Source organism: Clupea harengus, chromosome 5 (assembly GCF_900700415.2).
Source record: "Clupea harengus chromosome 5, Ch_v2.0.2, whole genome shotgun sequence".
Taxonomy (NCBI): domain Eukaryota; kingdom Metazoa; phylum Chordata; class Actinopteri; order Clupeiformes; family Clupeidae; genus Clupea; species Clupea harengus.
In genome coordinates, this window is record NC_045156.1 from 14,239,205 (window position 1) to 14,256,696 (window position 17,492).

Below are 17,492 nucleotides of genomic sequence, written 5' to 3' on the forward strand. Positions count from 1 at the left end.
ACACACACACACACACACACTCCTGCGGTCATAGTGGAAGAACCCCCCCCCCCCTCCACCGCCAAAAGAAAAGACTCAAAGTAACCCTCGCCCAGTGGGTGGGGATGTTGAAAACCTGTGAAGCTGTTATAACTGTGTATAGCTGTTATAACTGTGTATAGCTGTTATAACTGTGTATAGCTGTTCGTAGTGGCATGATGTCCAGTGGCGTCTATTGATGTGTTGTCATGAGGGTCCGGAATCCTCGCGTCGTAAACCAGAGCATCTGAGTGGCTGTGGCAGGTCTTCAGGAAGCACTGGGAGAGCCCTCAGTAGCCAATCTGAAGGCTGCATGAGTGCTCAGGAACTGGAGAGAGAGAGAGAGAGAGAGAGAGAGAGAGAGAGAGATAGACAGCAGGCTGGGAGGATGCTGTCATTTCTAAATGAAATGCTAAAACGTGGAGACGTCATTTTTTTTTTTTAAATGCAACTGTGTGCACTTTTCCTTCGTACGGTATTTTATTGGTATTATTTTTTTATCATTTCATTTCTGTGTGGTTAGAAAAATGATTTGTGTCATTGCGTCTTGTTTTTATTTATATTTGTTTAGTTTTTTCTACCCAGAGGACTCGTGCAATGATCACTGACATGTGCAGAACAGCTGTGTTCCTGTGATTTTGTTTGTTTTTTCCTTACCGTATCGAATAATGCTTTGCATTTAATAGATATATTTTCTGTTTGGCCTTGCTTTGACAGCTCATGCACACAGTAGACTGTTCCAGCAGAGTTTTCCTCAACGGAAAACACAGCACTAGAGTTCCAATTAGAGACGATAAACATTAGAGATGGTGTCATTTATTTATAGAGATAGGGATTATGCGGTTCACATATTGACCTATATTTTTATGTCCCCTGAATGCATATGCCTGATGGCATTTGGTGTTTTGATATGAATTGGACGTACTTTTCTCAGTATTTCCTTGCATTGCATGGGTGGATCTACCCTGTTATAATACTCAACACTGTCAGGTTTTCTCCTAGTGATATCTTTCATACTGAACACTCGGTATGTTGGGTATGCTTTAAGATTATCATTGTCAGAGGCTGTCTAATTTTCCATGCACATCAGCTGTCGCGCAAATCCAAATATCAGCGTCTGTTTTACCACAGCGTAACTTCAACTATATCATTTAGCATGGCGTTCTCTGAACAGACATGAATGTTCTGTTTGAGCTGATAGCGAACTTACCCCTCTCGGCTGTTGTGCTAGCTGACGGTTTTGTAAGCATGACCATTTATCAGACACGCAAACGTACCATCCTGTGAAACTGCACGACTCCCTTTGCCATGATTCCAGTTAATTTGTAGTTGACTGTTAGTGTTGACTTCAGACTTCGGCTCATTTACTCTATATCAAGTGAAAGCTTAGCAGAAAGACCGGTCATAGGGAGAGTGGCATAAGGCTATAGATGGTGTTTGATGATGGTAAAAAAAAAAACATTCTCATGTGGAAACGCCTCTGTTGTTGTAAGTATTAACACATCCAGTGGAAGATATTGTTCATTTTAGAGACAGTGAATTAAACTAACTTCTATTTTTTTTTATATTTTCAAAAATATAACATTTTAATTCAATTGACAAACACTCCTGATAACTCCTACAAAAAAATCCCAACATAATTCGGCCTTTCTTAAATCTGTGTGGTTCTTTAGGGTCAGTAGCCATTCAAAATGTAAACATGTCCCAAAAAGCGACTGTTGAAGCACTCTGGCCCTTATGTGGTTGAGATTGGGCAGATCTGTGCTGTCTGCAGTGCCTGTAATGACCAGTGCCTGAAGAGAGGCATGACTGAAGAGTTACAGTATCTTCCCCTGACAGTGAGCACGCAGTTACTGTAGAGGACCAGCAGAAGTGGTATGTGTTGTGTCTTTGGGTCTGTGGGTGGGAAGCAAGCTTCCATTAACGTGTTGTAAATATGACCAAACCTCTGTCTTCTTTTTAACTGCTCAGCTATTAACTGTTCCGCATTCTCCTTAAGCTGTCTGCACAGTCTGTCTTATGCTTGTTATGATGGTGGTCTGGATTTGGAGACGTCTTACACGTGTTTAATTCACACTCAACTGAAAACTTCTACAAATCTTTCCTCCAGTCCTGGAGACGCTGAGAAAGAGAACAAAGAATACAAATAAAAAGAAAGAAGAAAAAAAAAAACTCCTCTCCCCTTGTCTCTGCTTCTTTTCTGTCATCCTGATTCTGGTGTTGATTACAGACTGTCCTTGATCTGAGAATAGTTTCTGGTGGAGGCCATTGTGGACTGCACTACTTCTCACACTGCAGGGGTGGTCAGGGTTTCACTATCTCACACTGCAGGGGTGGCCAGGGTCTCACTATCTCTCTCCAATGGGCTTTGGGTTTATGCTTCTGTATCATCTTTGCGCTCTGCTGTACTATGTCATGGTGGTGGGCGTGGGAGTGATTTATCTCAAGAAGACACAACACTCAAGTGCTTGTCATTGCTGGTTTTTAAAGGGACACATGATGAAACTCACTTGCAAATATCTTTACAGGTCACACACATGTTTTTACATAGACATTGTCTCAAAGTGTTTTACAGAACCCAAGGCCTGAGCCTTGAACACTTGTCTTGAAAGGCCTGAACACTTACGTACATGTATACATTTGTTGACATATTCCTCTTCCAGCATTCCTCCTAATTTAATTTGAAATCTGATGAGACATTTTAAAAAGCAAAATGTGTTCAGTTGCTTCCCTCAAGTATGTGTGGCCACTCTGTGTCATGGTTAGTTTGTGTAATACAACATGCAGTCACTCGCCACAGTCCCCACAAAGGAGAGGTGACCCAGCTCTGTTTGAGGGATAGGGGGATGATGGTGTTCACTCTTACTCTCGTTGTTTTATACAGCTGACACAAGAAGTCCTGTCTCTCCAAAAGTAAGCAAGAGGGATTTCCGAGACCGAGTGAGTGGCATTTCCTTGTTGGTGTTGGGATTTGGTTTTGGTGTGGGATTGGGATTGGGAGTGGGATTCTGCTGGTGTGGTGATTTCCCCATGGTGCTAAAGGGTTCCCTTTGCTTTAATAGGCCTACAATCATTCAGTCAGCTTTAGACAATTGTATGTGTCAACACAAGGATAAAAATAAACAATTCAGTTGGGATATGTACCTCACCTTAATAACCATGTGCTGGGGCTTTAGTCACAGCTATAAATGAGCCCAAATAACACGTAAGTGAATATATAAAACTGAAAGGCTTTAAAGAGAGGTTTCCCCCTCCTGATGTAGTCACTACATGCACACGCTGTTCTTTCCTCAAAGTCTATCCAGTCTAAACTCTTCCTGTGGCGTCAGACTACTATAAGAGTATAAGACTGGGATTGACCACTGATGTCCCTGCTGCAGGTGTCTCCTTGCGGCCTGACATCTCTCGGGAGTTTTCGGATGTGGCGCCTCCCCTCCCCCAAAAGCTGAACAGAAGGAGTCTGCCTCTCGTTCCGGACTGCACCAGTCAGCAACCTCCATGCTGGGACACCTTTATTACCTTTGAGGAATGTTGGCATGGAGACGACCCAAACAACTACACCTTTCAGTGTCCATCCCGTTCTTACTTGAAGAACTGACTAGCGGCTTGGGACATGTGGGTGACTGTTTTAAATAGCTGTAGTCTGAGAGACGTAGGTGCACACAGGAGAGTCTGAACAGAGGGCTGTCTTTCTTAGTCTGACCTACATTTTTCTCTCACAGATCATGAGATGTGTGTTAGATATGTGTGTGCTCAAGCAAACAGATAAGGACCTTCACTTGATAATTTCCCTATGTAGCAGTAACGGTCGTAGTAAACTTCGCTATTAGTATTTCTGTAGTATTTCTTCTCCCAGTGATGCACACAACGTTTTAGTATTGTACATGCAAAGATTTAAGATGACCTATTGCATAGGATTTATGTATTACACATATAGGTTGTGTTATATTGCATTTAAACGTGTTACTTTTTCTTAAACATCATACTAAATGTCTAATGATGAGAAACCTTGGATAAAATTGAGAAACAGAGGCCGTGTTTCAGTCACACCTGTATTTGACATGATTGTGCTTGCTATTTACTACAGACAGGTATATTTACCATCCACAAACAGAGGTGGTATATCTGTGAATGTCCATATGATTTAACTACTGCACTGGAGTCTATGTGCGTCACTTATGTGATTGTTCCTAAATGTCTTCATGAGGACAGTTGAAGAATGTGCCTGCGCCCTCTAGTGGTCTTCACAAATACATTCCTGTTCTTTGCAAAGCTGGGCCTGCTGAATTTATACACATGAAAATGTAAAAAGATTTTCCATTATTACATGAAATGCATCTGTCTGATGTAAGACACCAGCCTAGTATGATATAATGAAACATACAAGAATGCAAGCAAAAGGCTATAACTGTGACCCACTGAGATAAAGCTATTTACTGGGTACTGCACAAAGCTCTCTTCCACAAGCCCATACTGGCTATATTGGAAAAGTGTCAAGAATAACACAAGAGGTGAACAGAACACATCCTTTCTAGGTTTGATCCTTGATTTTGGTAAGTAAATAAAATAAATTGTATGCAGTAGCATACAAGCATGTGAGGCAGTGGTATTCTCAACTCTGAAACTTAAAAAAAAACTAAGGAAAGCATTAGTTCCCACCTCAGTCTAAATATAGATGATAGAGACTGTTTGGTTGCTGACGTGATATCTTTGATATAAGCATAGCTATTTCTGCCTGAGTTACTGTTACCAGGGAAACTACTGCAAAACACCCCAATTTAGTTCTGTAGTTATCCATGTGTAAATTACATTTAAATGATATGACATCCTTCCAAACATGATTGGACCCACAAAAGTAAAGGATAAAACACGTACTGATATACTGGTAGGAAATGTTTCAGTTCACCAGGTTACTTATACATGTGAATTGCTTAATGTGTCAGGCAGAGCAGTTCAACTCAGCCTATATAAAACCACAGGGCCAAACTGGAAAGATTCAAGGGGGGGCTCACGCTGGCGAAGGCTGAAACACACCAGCCAGTATAGTTTGTTGAGATGTAGATTTAGATTCTAGCTAAAACCCTGCAGGAACAAGGCACTAGGTAGTGCCCCAGATATGTGTGTACGTCACCTCCTTGCAAGTTCAGGAAAGATCAAGTTTGAGAACAGAAGAGCCGCTACTTGTAAGTGAACATGAGAAACTTCAAGATCAGACTGCCTGAACACTTCTGCTCCTCTTCTGTGAACAGCAAGAAAGAGGTCAAACTGGAATTTGGTAGCGAGCCAGTCTCTCTGACGTGTATGTCAAGCTGGCTGTCTGAGACAAGGACTGAAACCTGAACTCCTGGGTGCTTTTCATTTAGATACGTGACACAAAAATCCACTTGTATAAGATTATATTCTGTCAATAACAGTTCCCAAATCTGCACAGGCACTTTTGTAATGACTTAAGATGTATAAATAATTTGACATCACTTCACAAACCGATGTAAGTGGCCTGCTAATTGTTGCTGTAAGTAGACGATGGGTTGACTCAAAAACGATCCGCATACGGATGTAATTCTAGAATGTTGATTGGTTAAGATGAGTTACCAGGCAGGAACGGAAAACACCATTTATTTGATTGGCTAATACCAGGACCTCTACTTTTCCCGCTGAGCTGCAACGTCGTTTGCCTGACATTTAATGTGGTGTCACGTTTAACGTTGCTGTTCAACATTAATAGCAACTGAATTACACGTGTGTTAGGTGTAATCTGTAGCGTTAAATAACATAAACTGAGAGTGATTGATAAAGGATATATGTTACACATCACAAACACACATAATCGATGGGTTTTTTGTGTGAAAGTTATTTAATTGGTTAGCTAAAATTACAGTATCTTACATAGGCTGACATGGCTACGATAGCTAACTAGATAGCTACTGTACTGTGTTTGGTTAGCTCAAGCTAGCACTCTTACAAACACACATACATACACAATCGATAGGTTTTTGTAAAAAATAGTTCATTGGTTAGCTTAAATGACAGTAATTTATGCAAGCTGACTAAGTTTGGAAGACTTGAAAACTTCAAGACCTGAAGACAAAAGATCCTTTTTGAAGACAAAAGCCTCTGTTGAAGTTACCTAAACTTCATCAGCAGATTACACATCCCCATCCAGCTAAGGTAAGTTGATTTACTTGCATTACAAATAACCTCAGGTAATGTTACAAGTCGCCAACAGCGAGCCTTCCCTTTAGTAGTGCTATATGCTTAGTTACCATGCTATTAAATAGAGGACCTTCACTTTTAATTTCGTGACATTTTTCTTACAAGTAATGTTAGCCCACAGTAGCATAGCCTGCTGTCAAACGCTTCTGGTCAGTGCGCATTTGGCACGAATCAGTCACGTTAAATGCAGCGATCAGGGATTTAAATCTCCCGGTGCTATTGCAATAGTTTCGATGTTTTTGCTCTTTTTCACGATGTGTTAATGACATTGTACATTGTAGCATAGCCTGCTGTCAAACAGTTGTGGGCAGTGACTGAGGGAAAATAAAGCGCTAGGTTGCGCTGCGCGCCAAAACTTTATGGATGACATTTAAGCAAGTTAAATGCAGCGATCAGGGATTTAAATCTCATGTTTTTTATGTACATGTACATTTACAGACTTTCTATGTGTTCATCAAACTAATGCTGTCATGTTCTCTCTCCCTCTTCTCGTTTGTGACAGTGTGCTACGTTGTGTTTTGTGTGTTTGTGAAGTGTAAGTGACATATTGTGTTATATTTAGACATCCTTGAGAGATGGAGAGTTTTGCACGTCTGGACGCTATATTTTATTACCTTGCAAATGGTTCCCACCAACTAGGAAGTAGTAGGATACAGATGTCTTCTGTCGGTAGAGCAGCAAAGCAGTATGTGTTAGATATGGGTATGTTGTACTATGTTAATTCAGGTAAGAGACGTCTGGTTGTACGTACCCCTGAGGAGAGGGACAGGGTACTGTATGAGTGCCATGACAGTGCAGCCACTGGAGAGCACCCTGGTGTACAGAAGACTGCACAGAAGGCAGTGCAGCATTTTTATTGGCTGACTTTGAAAAAGGATGTAGAGGATTGGGTTGGTTCCTGTGAGCCATGTCAGAGGCATGACAGAATTAAGACTGTAGCACCTACTCTACACCCTATTAAGGTCCAGGGTCCCGGGCAGGTCATGGGAGTTGATTTAATTGGGCCGCTCAAAACGACATCCAAGGGTTACATCCATATCATAAGTTTTACTGATTTGTTCTCCAAGTGGGTCATGGCTAGGCCTCTGAGAGGCAAGAACGGTCCAGGGGTAGGACTTATGGTGACACAAACTGTTTTGGCACAGGGTGGTGTCAAAAAGATTATCACTGATATGGGAAGAGAGTTTGTTAATGACTGTAACAAAGCTCTTTTTAAAACCTTTGGATAGAGCATGCTGTAACTTCAGCCTACCACCCGCAGAGCAATGGGCAAGATGAGCGCTCAAACCAGAACATTAAGCGCCATCTTGCAAAGTACTGTAATGAGGAGCAGAATGACTGGGACGTCTATCTGCAACACGCTGTTTATTCGATAAACACCTCGAAGCAGCGTTCCACAAAGGTGAGCCCATATTTTGCAATTTATCGGGTTCATCACGGCAGCAGCGCCGATCCAAAGGTAGATGACTTTGAGATCGCGAACAGTGAAGAGACGCTGCAGAGGAACGTTGGGCTGGACCGTTTAAGGTGGAGTCCATGACAGCCAAAAGAGTGTCCAGATTGGTTGACAGGTTGAATGTTCGCCATTTGAAAGCCATATGTTCGTCGAACAGACACGCCCAAAGATGTCGGCATCGCTTCTGATGTCCAGGAATTGAGTGTATTGTGCGACATCTCGATGGAAGCTGTAGGTGCTGAATGTAGGTATTTCTTCATTTATACATCTCCACATATGTACTGTCATGTCAAGTTCAATGTAGAGTGTTGAATGTGTTTTATGTTCCTTTTTCCTAAAAGGTGCAGATGTTGATCACACATTGGAAGTTGTCGTGCCACGTTTCGCGACTTAGACAGTCTGGCAGGCCCAGAGTTCAACTGGCTGACCGATGATGTAAGTAAAACTTAGAAATACATTTTTATTTTTACTTTTTTCCTATCATGTTGTCATCAAATTTCTTTTTCTTTCTTGTAGATTGTGAATACGTGCGTTGCAGTGATTGCTGCAGATCACAAACAACGTTCCACTGTAAGTAGTTTCTATTTTCTCTCTAGTCTGACAACTTACCAGTATCTGTTATTGTTTTGTAGAAGTTTACTCTGGGTTTTTTTGTTTTCACAGGACAAAGCCGTGTTCCACGCCCTTACCACAGACGCATACACGTTGTGGTGTCGTGACTGGGACAGCACATAGTTGTGTTACGGAAAGAACTTTAAGCTGTATCAATGGCATTAAGCCCAGATGGCGTGGTGCTACTGCCCCGTCTCGTTGGTCTGCGTTGAAATAAAGCTTTACAGGTTTGGTCAGCGGACACCTGGGGTTAAATGCGTTGTACTGTAGCTTTATAGGTTCGGTCAGCGGACACCTGGGGTTAAATGCGTTGTACTGTAGCTTTACAGGTTCGGTTAGATAAGGTAAAGTTGTGCCCTGCTGCTGGCGTTCCCTAGTCAATGCCAGTCACTTGGAGTTAGACATGCCTTGCTTCTGTCACCGGTCACATGGGTTAGACTTTGTCTTACAGGTGTGGTTAGCGCACACCTGGGGTTAGAAAGATGTGCCTTGTTTTTACTGTCTTACAGGTGTGGTCAGCGAGCAGTGCGTGCGTTGCGCTTGTAGGAAGTCCTTTACGGTTCCCAAGTGCGGCGTGCTATCTGTCAGCGCACACCTGGGGTTAGACGTGCGTCACAGGTTGTATTTACTGTTTTTTGTAAGGGGACAGGTAAGTTTGGTTCTCTCTCCATTTTCCCCTTTAAATGTATGTTATATGTATACCATGTTCTATGTATGTCCCTGTGAAGTTTGTATGTCTGTCACATATGTCTGTTATACACATTTGTTATTTAAAAGTATCTAAGCATCCTTTTCTTTTCATTAACCTTGTGTGGAGGCTATCCTATAAGCCTCAGTGTGGACGGCGTGTGTTCCCCGCCATCCACACCTTTCCCTAATTGAGTAATCACACCTGTAGATATACCCAATTTCCTGTGACGAGCCACACCCAGTGCAATACTCGCCCAAGTGGCTAAAATAAGTAACATTAAATAAACCTAACTAAAAGGTGGATAGAAATGGCTCCTACACCTTGTCTTGTCTTGTCTTGTCCCTGTCTCACTAACACCCCACCCATAACCTGTACCTTGACGTGGTGAGTGGGCTTTCAACTAAACAGGTCTTGGTTTTGAATGGTGTTAGTAATCATGTTTTTAAAACAAGTATAATGCTTTGCAGTATATTTCCACAGGTCTAACTGAATGGAACACATCAAGACTCAATTAATTTAGACTGACCACAGCATACAAGACACTGCACCTGAAGACAGGCACCTATCTCCCTGCAATCACCCGACACTGAATGTCTTGCATCAAATAAAAAAAAAAAACATACACTGTCATAGTTTTTTCAATGTTTGCTATTGAATTGTATTAAAATTCGTTCAGATGTTGTTTATCATGTGTGTGCATATACATCTGGCACCCTAGTGTAATTACTGCACTTGGTTTGGAAAATGTATTTATGCTAGCTCTACTGATGGCTGTAATGTGTAAGTACTCAGCTGTCAGTCAAAGTTCAGAGCAGTTATGTGACACTGTCAAGATTATGTCACTAAATAAATAGATTGGTTTCAAAGACGTTAATTGGGAACCTTTTTTAGAACCTAGTTTCTATCACCAATGTTTTCTATACCTCTGTAAAACTGTTGACTGGTTGTAACTAACATTACAAACAAATTGCGAGGAAGGTTGCTCTTTTCTTCGCAAACATATTTGTTGTTTGCCATTCTCGGAAACTGATTTCAATAACCTGTAGTATGCATAGGAGTTCAGGGGGCTTAGCATTTCTAGGTTGCTGCATTGATATGCTATATTGTCTTGGATATATTTTGCATTTGTGCATAGTGTTACATACAGTTAGTGTAGCAACTTCGTGACATGAGGAGTAGACGTTCAAGGTAAGAGACGTGTTTATTAATGAATTAAACCCGATGCGACCAAGATAGGATGTCAACAGGTTGACTACCAGGCTAAGCTAACGCATCGTTTAGCTACGTTAGCTTGCTTGCTATGTATTTTCCACGGTTGAAAAGTTCGGTGAACAAGTCGGTTGTTTGTTTAGCCGTATGACTTCGTAAAAATTCGGTTAACAAAACAGTTGAGTATTAAAACTTATAACTTCACATAATTAAAATAAAAAAATAAAACGATCGTTTAAAAGTCAGGCAAACGACGTTGTAGCTCAGCGAAAAAATAGAGGTCCTGCTAATAGCCAGTTCCTGCCTGGTAACTCATCTTAACCAATCAACATTCTAGATTTACATCCGTATGCGGATCGTTTTTGAGTCAACCCATCGTCTACTTACAGTTGCTATTGTTGTAAGAACATCTCCCCCTAGCTGTGAGGAAACGTAATAGAAATACAGTGGGAAGCCAGTTGATTGCTGTGTGGTGTCGGCTCCACATTTGTTTGTATCACGGATTTGATATAGTCTGGCGCTTTGTCTAGCCATCGACAGACTTCTTCTGGAATCTGTAAAGGTAATTTATCACAGTAACTTTGCTTAAATCCAAATATATTGGTTACACGTCAAATTAACAATGAAGTAAAGGCATTTAAGATAACTGTAGCGGCATCAAGTAACGTTCGCTAGCTAAACTAGCCTCCCAACTGAAATGTACTGTGAAGCTGCTCCAAACTCGTGATGGCTGATGTTTACTGCTTGGTTGATATAAATATGACAGCCTACTGTCAATGTAGACATATTTAGGTCCTTCTAGCTGTGCAGAATTGGTTGGGGTTCTGGTCATTCTGAGACAGCTCGGTGATTTTAAACCTTGGCAGCTAACTGATTAGTGTATATATAGACAGCTCTCAAGCTAACTATCCTGGCTAACATTAGCTGAGAAAGTCGGCGACAGAGCTAGCGACTCTATAGCTTACTAGGATAGCTAGCCAACATTATCGCGGTGTCGTTTGGTTTTAAGGTAACAACAAATTTGCTTTTACATTGAAACGCTTACATTCTTCTATTTGAGTACGGTAGTGTAATGTTGTTTTCATGTAGTATATAGGAGAAGGACTTTAAATGAATGGTAAAATAAATTAAGCGTTAACTTAATGACCCTCTCCAGTTGACTTACCTTAGCCAGTTGTATAGCTAGCTAGTGTTAGCATGATGGCCATTTCGACTAACGTTAGCAAGCACATCAGCCAGATTGTCAACAGTAGCTTTAGCTAAATGTGCGATATAACGACCTCGGTTAATCCAGCTTACTATCGGACAAAAACAATGAGTTATTTAGCTAGCTGGTTGTGTCGTAGCTAAGATGAACAGCACTGTTAAGACATTTGGTGAAGTATTTCTTCTGTAAGGAAGCTGTATGTAAGCGTAACTAACGTTAGCTATCGCTAGGTACCTATGCATAAACACGTCGTTTTTATTCCTGCGCTCTTAACAACACTGCGTTTGTTCTAGAAATGTAAGGTGTAACTTATCCACACCACGTCGTTCTGTCCTAAATGGTGGATGCCTGAATGATTTGAAATATGGTGTAAGAAGAATCAGGGTTTGTGTGATTCACATGCTGTAACCTTACAGACTGTGTTGCTTGGGGAGACGTGATCTGTTGTTATAATTGAGTCCATAGGCTTGTTTGGCCTGTACTCGAAAGTGTATGGAGCAAGAACACAGTTCCTTTTCAACTTTTTTTTCACCTTACACATTCCGAGGATACCGTGATGTGATGTGAACTGAACGGTGGCAAAAAAAAAGATTGAACTCAGTGGTAATACCAGTTACATTTTTCCGTGTATTTATCTTAAATTTGGCACAAGCAAAGCCAAACCAGTGACTTAAAGTGACCCGGTGTTTGTGAGCCGTTGCTGTTGTTGAGTGTCTGTCCAGTTCCATGTAATTTGGTCCATCGGGAGCGAACCTGTCACAGATTTAACGTTGAAGCAGGAGGGTAAAAGATTACGCCTGAGATGTAATCAGTGCACTGTAGATTTGAGACCCATGACCCACATTCTCTGCTTCGCCGGGTCAACACAGATGAACACATGCGTTGTATTTATTCAGTCCCCTTTGGTACAAACCTCATGCTAGTGTCTTTACCTCTGCCCTAGATGAACGGCAATGCCAGCAAGAGGGCGCCCACCACAGCAACGCAGCGACTGAAACAGGATTACCTCAGAATCAAGAAAGACCCCGTGCCTTACATCTGTGCAGAACCTCTACCCTCCAACATTCTAGAATGGTACAATTTGTTCTCCAAACTCTGTGGTTCTAATTGTCGCAGTTCTGTAGAAGGGGTTGCCATCATGTTTTAATGGGTAACCAGTAGGCTTATATTATAATAATTTTTAAATGACTTGATGTGGATGTTGTCTGAACCAATATATTATGGACCAGTCATGGTGATACAATAGGCTATAGCTAATATGTTATGAAGCAATCAAGAGTCGTATCGAAACTGTGTTCTATGCATTCTTTTGTACCCCTCACTGATGTGTCTTTCCTTCTAGGCATTATGTAGTTCGAGGCCCTGAGAAAACTCCATATGAAGGTGGGGATAACATGTTTTATAACCTTACACTGCGACAATAGTTTAATTCACACCCTAATTCATGACATGTATTTTAGTATGGGTTAGAATGTTTTATTGCATATATCGGCTTTAGAGGAAGTAATGGAGTAGCAGAATAGTCTTCAGAAAAGGCAAGCGTGGTGCTGCTAGATGGGTACTCCTATAATGTGTTGACATAGTTGTGTTGTGTCTCTTGTAGGTGGCTATTACCATGGAAAATTAATATTCCCTCGGGAGTTCCCCTTCAAGCCTCCGAGCATTTATATGATCACACCAAACGGGAGGTTTAAGTGCAACACACGGTAATAATCCCGTTAATTATGATATCTCAACATCCATGCTTGGTTATATTTGCCACTAATTGCATAGCATGTGAATAGCACTGTGTGCACATGGATATGTTGTCTTTAATTGTGCTCTCTGGGAATCCAATTAATTGCGTTTACATTGCAATTTTAACCCTGTCTTCGTTATTTTTTTTTAGGAATTTCTGTTGTACATCGCATGTAATTTATGCATTAATTGAGGAGGTAGAATAAATGTTGGAAGGGGCAGGCAAAATGTGTAGTTGTGCAACGATAGCAATTGGAGATGTGTTGAGGATGGTTAATGGTCACATGTTGACATTTTGTCTTTGTTGATGGTGCACTAGAGCCATGGATTTCGCTCGTCTTAAAAAAAAGATGAACCATCTTTTATCAAAAGTTGATATCTGATTTGTCACTAGTCATTATGATCCAACATGAATTTGTCTGTGACGAGTACATTTGTTTTTCTCTCTCCTGGGCTTGTTGAAGCAGATTTGTTCATTCATTCATTTGTTTGTTTGTTTGTATGTTTGTTGGTTTGTTTGTATGTTTGTTCAGGTTATGCCTCTCCATCACCGACTTCCACCCAGACACCTGGAACCCTGCGTGGTCCGTCTCCACCATCCTGACAGGCCTGTTGAGTTTCATGGTGGAGAAAGGCCCCACCCTCGGCAGCATTGAAACATCAGACTACACGGTACGCTGGATAGTGCAGAGAGAGACCGCGTTGCAGTGACCGCTCTCAAATGCATTTTTATTGAAAATTACTGATTAATTATGATTGAATTAATGATTCAATGTTTTTTAATTATGCATATTCTACTTTGCATACTTCTGGAAATGTTTAAAAAAATATAAACCACTCAGAATTATGTTCGTCACATAGTCTTTAACATGACTGAACACAGGAAGTTTATTATTAATTACAGTTGTTTTCCTGCCTGGGAGTTCATTAATTTGGTAACATTTATATTGTTTTAACCACAGAAACGACAGCTCTCTGCCCAAAGCCTGGCGTTCAACCTTAAGGACAAAGTGTTTTGTGAACTGTTTCCAACAGCGGTTGAGGTAAGCTCCTCTGCATTGCACAACAAACTCATGGGTAAGGAGACTAGCCACTCCAAAAGATTAGAAACGGGTCAGAATGATCATGTTAGATTAGTCTGTCCCCACCAGCGATGAACCCTGATCTGATGAACTGACCAATTTCATGGCCAGAGTTAAATACTTAGCCAAAAAAATAATGTGTATACGGATGTGATTAGGATGTGTGCACGCTAGATCATCTGCCCCATTGAAGAAGATTACTACACAAAAGACAAATCCATTCATAGCAATGCTTTGTTCTGTGTCAAATACTGAAGAGGAGGTAGCCAACGCATGGGAGGACTCCATGATGCATTTGTTTGATCATTCTGTGACAGTATGCAACGATTTCCCACTTTTTGAAGCATGTTTTATAAGCAACTCGTCCTGGTTTCATCTTCAAATTAAATGTCATGGTTTACGGTCATGTGAAGGGCAGATAAACACACCTGCTGTTCCAGCTAGCCGCTTGGGCTTCTCACTGTGCAGTTCCATAGGTGCCCTTGTCGGACCACTCTGCGAATATGTAAAAAAAAAAATTAAATTCAAAAGCACGGTTTTGCTGGTTACATGAGTTAGCATGCTAGCAAGCCTTTCATCAGTGTCAACTGTGCTGGTGTTTTTGCATGTTAGATTGCTAGTTTTCGACCAAAACTCCTTACTGCTGCTTCAAAGGAATGAATTCCTTTGCTCACGCATTGAATCTTACTGGAAATTATTCATTACAATAAGTGTCATCTGGTCACCTAGCAATATAGGCAACTGTGGACAAAGAAAGACTATACATGTCCCTTGCGTTCAGTGTCATATGGCTTTTTTTGTGAAGCGAGTTTCTAGTGTAATTTGTGATTGTGTCTCATTTCCAGGAGATCAAGCAGAAACAGAAGGCTCAGGAGGAGCTGAACTCACGACCCCAGGCTCTGCCTCTGCCCGATGTCGTACCCGACGGCGACGGGCATCACGCCCACTACGGGGCACCGGTCCTGAATGGCCACGCCCCCCTGGCACCAGGTGTGGCTGCGGCCCCCGCCGGCGGTCTCCAGGCCAACCGCAACCATGGACTACTGGGCGGAGCGCTGGCAAACCTGTTTGTGATCGTGGGCTTCGCTGCGTTTGCGTACACGGTGAAGTACGTGCTGCGGAGCATAGCCCAGGAATGAGTGGCCCGGGGGGTGAGGCAGCCCAGTGGGCTACTAGAAAAGACATGGCAAGATGAGACAGACAGTGAGATGAGACGAGACAGTGGGCTCGCATTCTCCCAGTGGGCTACTAGAAAAGACATGGCAAGATGAGACGAGACGAGACAGACAGTGAGATGGGATGAGATGAGACGAGACAGCGGGCTCCCATTCTCCCAACCACAAGCACAAAGATGGCAAACCTGCTGCCCCGTCTGAACCACAGAGGGGAGGGAGGGAGGGAGCGAGTGAGTGAGTGTGAGGGAAGGGAGGGAAGGGTGGGAAGGGTGGGAAGGGTGGGGTAGGGTGGGGTGTGGTAGGGTGGGGTGTGGTGGCAGGAACGAGTCTCGTTCCCTCCTGTGATTGGCCTGGCTGTGCGGAGAAGCAGACACGCCCAGGCAGAGGCTCATGGGTAGGAGGAAAAGGCCTAGTGACAGGGCTCCCAGCTCACTGGCCCATGTTAAGAAACACACACACACACACACACACACACACAGACGCTCAACTGCATATCTCCCTGTACTCACTCTTCTGTTCTGTTCTGCTCCAGATGGATCATGGTAACACTGCCTGACTCTCTCTCTCTTTCCTATTTGAGTTCTGTAAAACAGACCGCTTCTGTTAACCTGATGAAATTAAACACTTGTCCTAGAATAATCAGAATCAGAAAGCCTTACTCACGAGGCTGAAAGTAGCAGAGCTGTCTTTGCAACAGTCTTAAGATTCCTGGGGTATTTAATCTTGTATGGCTTAGTGGACAGACTGTACAGCTCTGTCAAATATGTATCAAGAGCAGGATTTCTGCTCCATGACAAGTATACTCTGCTCTGTACTCTGCCCAGACCTGACGCCCATGTATCTGTATAAATGACTTTCAACATTTTGTGAACAGTACAGTCCTCTTGTAACTCGTTCACACAGGACGTTCCCCTCCTTTCCTTCATAATAGGACAGAGTAGAATAGATTAGTCTAGGGTAGAATAGATTAGACTAGGGTAGAATAGATTAGACTAGGGTAGAATAGCCTTTTTTGTCCTAAAATATGCAAATTCACCTTGGAATTACAAACTGGTGAATAAAAAGTACATCAATGTGTAATAAAACCGTGAATAAACAACACAATGCAACAACACCGCACTAAACACAAGGTCTATACCATGAAGCTTGTAAACCACCAGGCGGCTTAAGTTATGAGTTTAGTATATTCCTGAAATGGAAATCCAAGGAACTGTTGAATACTTTCTAAATGACTGTTGCAGCTCTTTGAAGGATTGGGGGGTGATAGTGATGGAAGTGAGTGTGCTGGGGGCGGCTATTACAATAAATTATATTTCGGTTTCAAACAGCCGTGTTTATTTAGCCTTACAGTGAATGAGGAATGAGGAGTTTACATTTTTTTTGTTTTTTTCCCGCTTTGGTCCATTTCTCAGATCAGAATTGAAATTCTCTTGTTCAACCTCCACATCATCTAGTCACCTGTGCACATGATAACCGCAATTTGTCATTGTTTTGAACAAATTGCAAATGCTTTGACTAACATTAATGCAAATTAGTTTGTCAAATTGTCTGTAGTTACCTACATTAGCAATTGTCATGCATATGTCATGTTGATCAAAATGTATTTTGCACCTTCTCTGCTGAATGGTCATATCCCCCAAAACATCTAGCCATGACATGCAAGATGGTTAAACCATTTACTGTTGTTCGTCAAGCATATATTTCATCAGTGTCGTTGACACTGTGTTCTTTTTTTATTTTTTAAAAAAAAAATTTTGTAGAACCTTGATGGATTACTTTCAGTATGTCCAAATGCAGGAAATGCGTCCAAAAGGTCATAGGTCAGAGAGCCAGAGTGGATGTGCCAGGCCAGCATGAGGAAAACATACTGTAACAGCATGTGCCACTATGGCAGAAAACAAGTCAGTCCTGTTCAGTGATATTTCACCATTGGTCCAACAACACACAAAGTCTTACCCTCCTGGGAATCATCTACAGTGATCTCACCCTCCTGGGAATTATCTACAGTGATCTCATCCCTTAGAGGGTCAAAGGTTTTGTAAGGACCAACATGCTAAATTACTGTATGAAGTCATTTGGGCCTATGAAGACT

The 17,492-nt window shown here is 41.9% G+C and overlaps 2 protein-coding genes and 1 long non-coding RNA gene across 9 annotated transcripts in view; all 3 read left to right on the plus strand.

Annotated features, from left to right (window-relative positions):
* Positions 1-3,560, plus strand: part of acap3b (ArfGAP with coiled-coil, ankyrin repeat and PH domains 3b) — a 90,524-nt gene extending 86,964 nt beyond the window's left edge. Inside the window, exons 25-26 of one of the 5 annotated variants that reach the window (XM_031567806.2) lie at positions 2,903-2,958; positions 3,399-3,560. In XM_031567806.2, the coding sequence (XP_031423666.1) occupies positions 2,903-2,958; positions 3,399-3,467 (125 nt within the window). In that variant the 3' untranslated portion in view covers positions 3,468-3,560. Of the gene's footprint in view, positions 1-2,902; positions 3,378-3,398 lie in introns of those variants that run through there. The other 4 variants (XM_031567805.2, XM_031567804.2, XM_031567803.2 and 1 more) reach the window with 4 other exon arrangements.
* Positions 3,561-7,460: 3,900 nt separating this feature from the next.
* LOC116220524 lies at positions 7,461-8,410 on the plus strand. The gene is made up of 4 exons (XR_004163716.1): positions 7,461-7,633; positions 7,845-8,122; positions 8,204-8,257; positions 8,351-8,410. It is a non-coding gene; the product is annotated as an uncharacterized LOC116220524 (long non-coding RNA).
* A 2,181-nt stretch (positions 8,411-10,591) lies between these two features.
* On the plus strand, positions 10,592-15,660 carry LOC105898140 (ubiquitin-conjugating enzyme E2 J2). Of its 3 annotated transcripts, none has more exons than XM_012825148.3 (7): positions 10,592-10,761; positions 12,350-12,480; positions 12,749-12,789; positions 13,010-13,112; positions 13,677-13,815; positions 14,106-14,186; positions 15,071-15,660. In XM_012825148.3, exons 2-7 carry the CDS (start codon positions 12,350-12,352, stop codon positions 15,362-15,364), a joined length of 789 nt encoding a protein of 262 aa, XP_012680602.1. In that variant the 5' UTR covers positions 10,592-10,761; the 3' UTR covers positions 15,365-15,660. The 3 variants fall into 3 exon arrangements, with proteins under 3 accessions (XP_012680602.1, XP_031423670.1, XP_031423669.1); XM_031567810.2 differs by lacking the exon at positions 10,592-10,761 and adding an exon at positions 10,861-11,208; XM_031567809.2 differs by lacking the exon at positions 10,592-10,761 and adding an exon at positions 11,269-12,009.
* The last annotated feature ends 1,832 nt before the right edge of the window (positions 15,661-17,492 follow it).

Bases quoted from the DNA above. Each gene is read 5' to 3' on its own strand.
- LOC105898140 (XM_012825148.3), top strand. From the start codon at position 12,350: ATGAACGGCAATGCCAGCAAGAGGGCGCCCACCACAGCAACGCAGCGA. The intron at 12,481-12,748 runs GTACAATTTGTT...CTTTCCTTCTAG, and splicing joins CCCTCCAACATTCTAGAATG to GCATTATGTAGTTCGAGGCC. The intron at 14,187-15,070 runs GTAAGCTCCTCT...TCTCATTTCCAG, and splicing joins TGTTTCCAACAGCGGTTGAG to GAGATCAAGCAGAAACAGAA.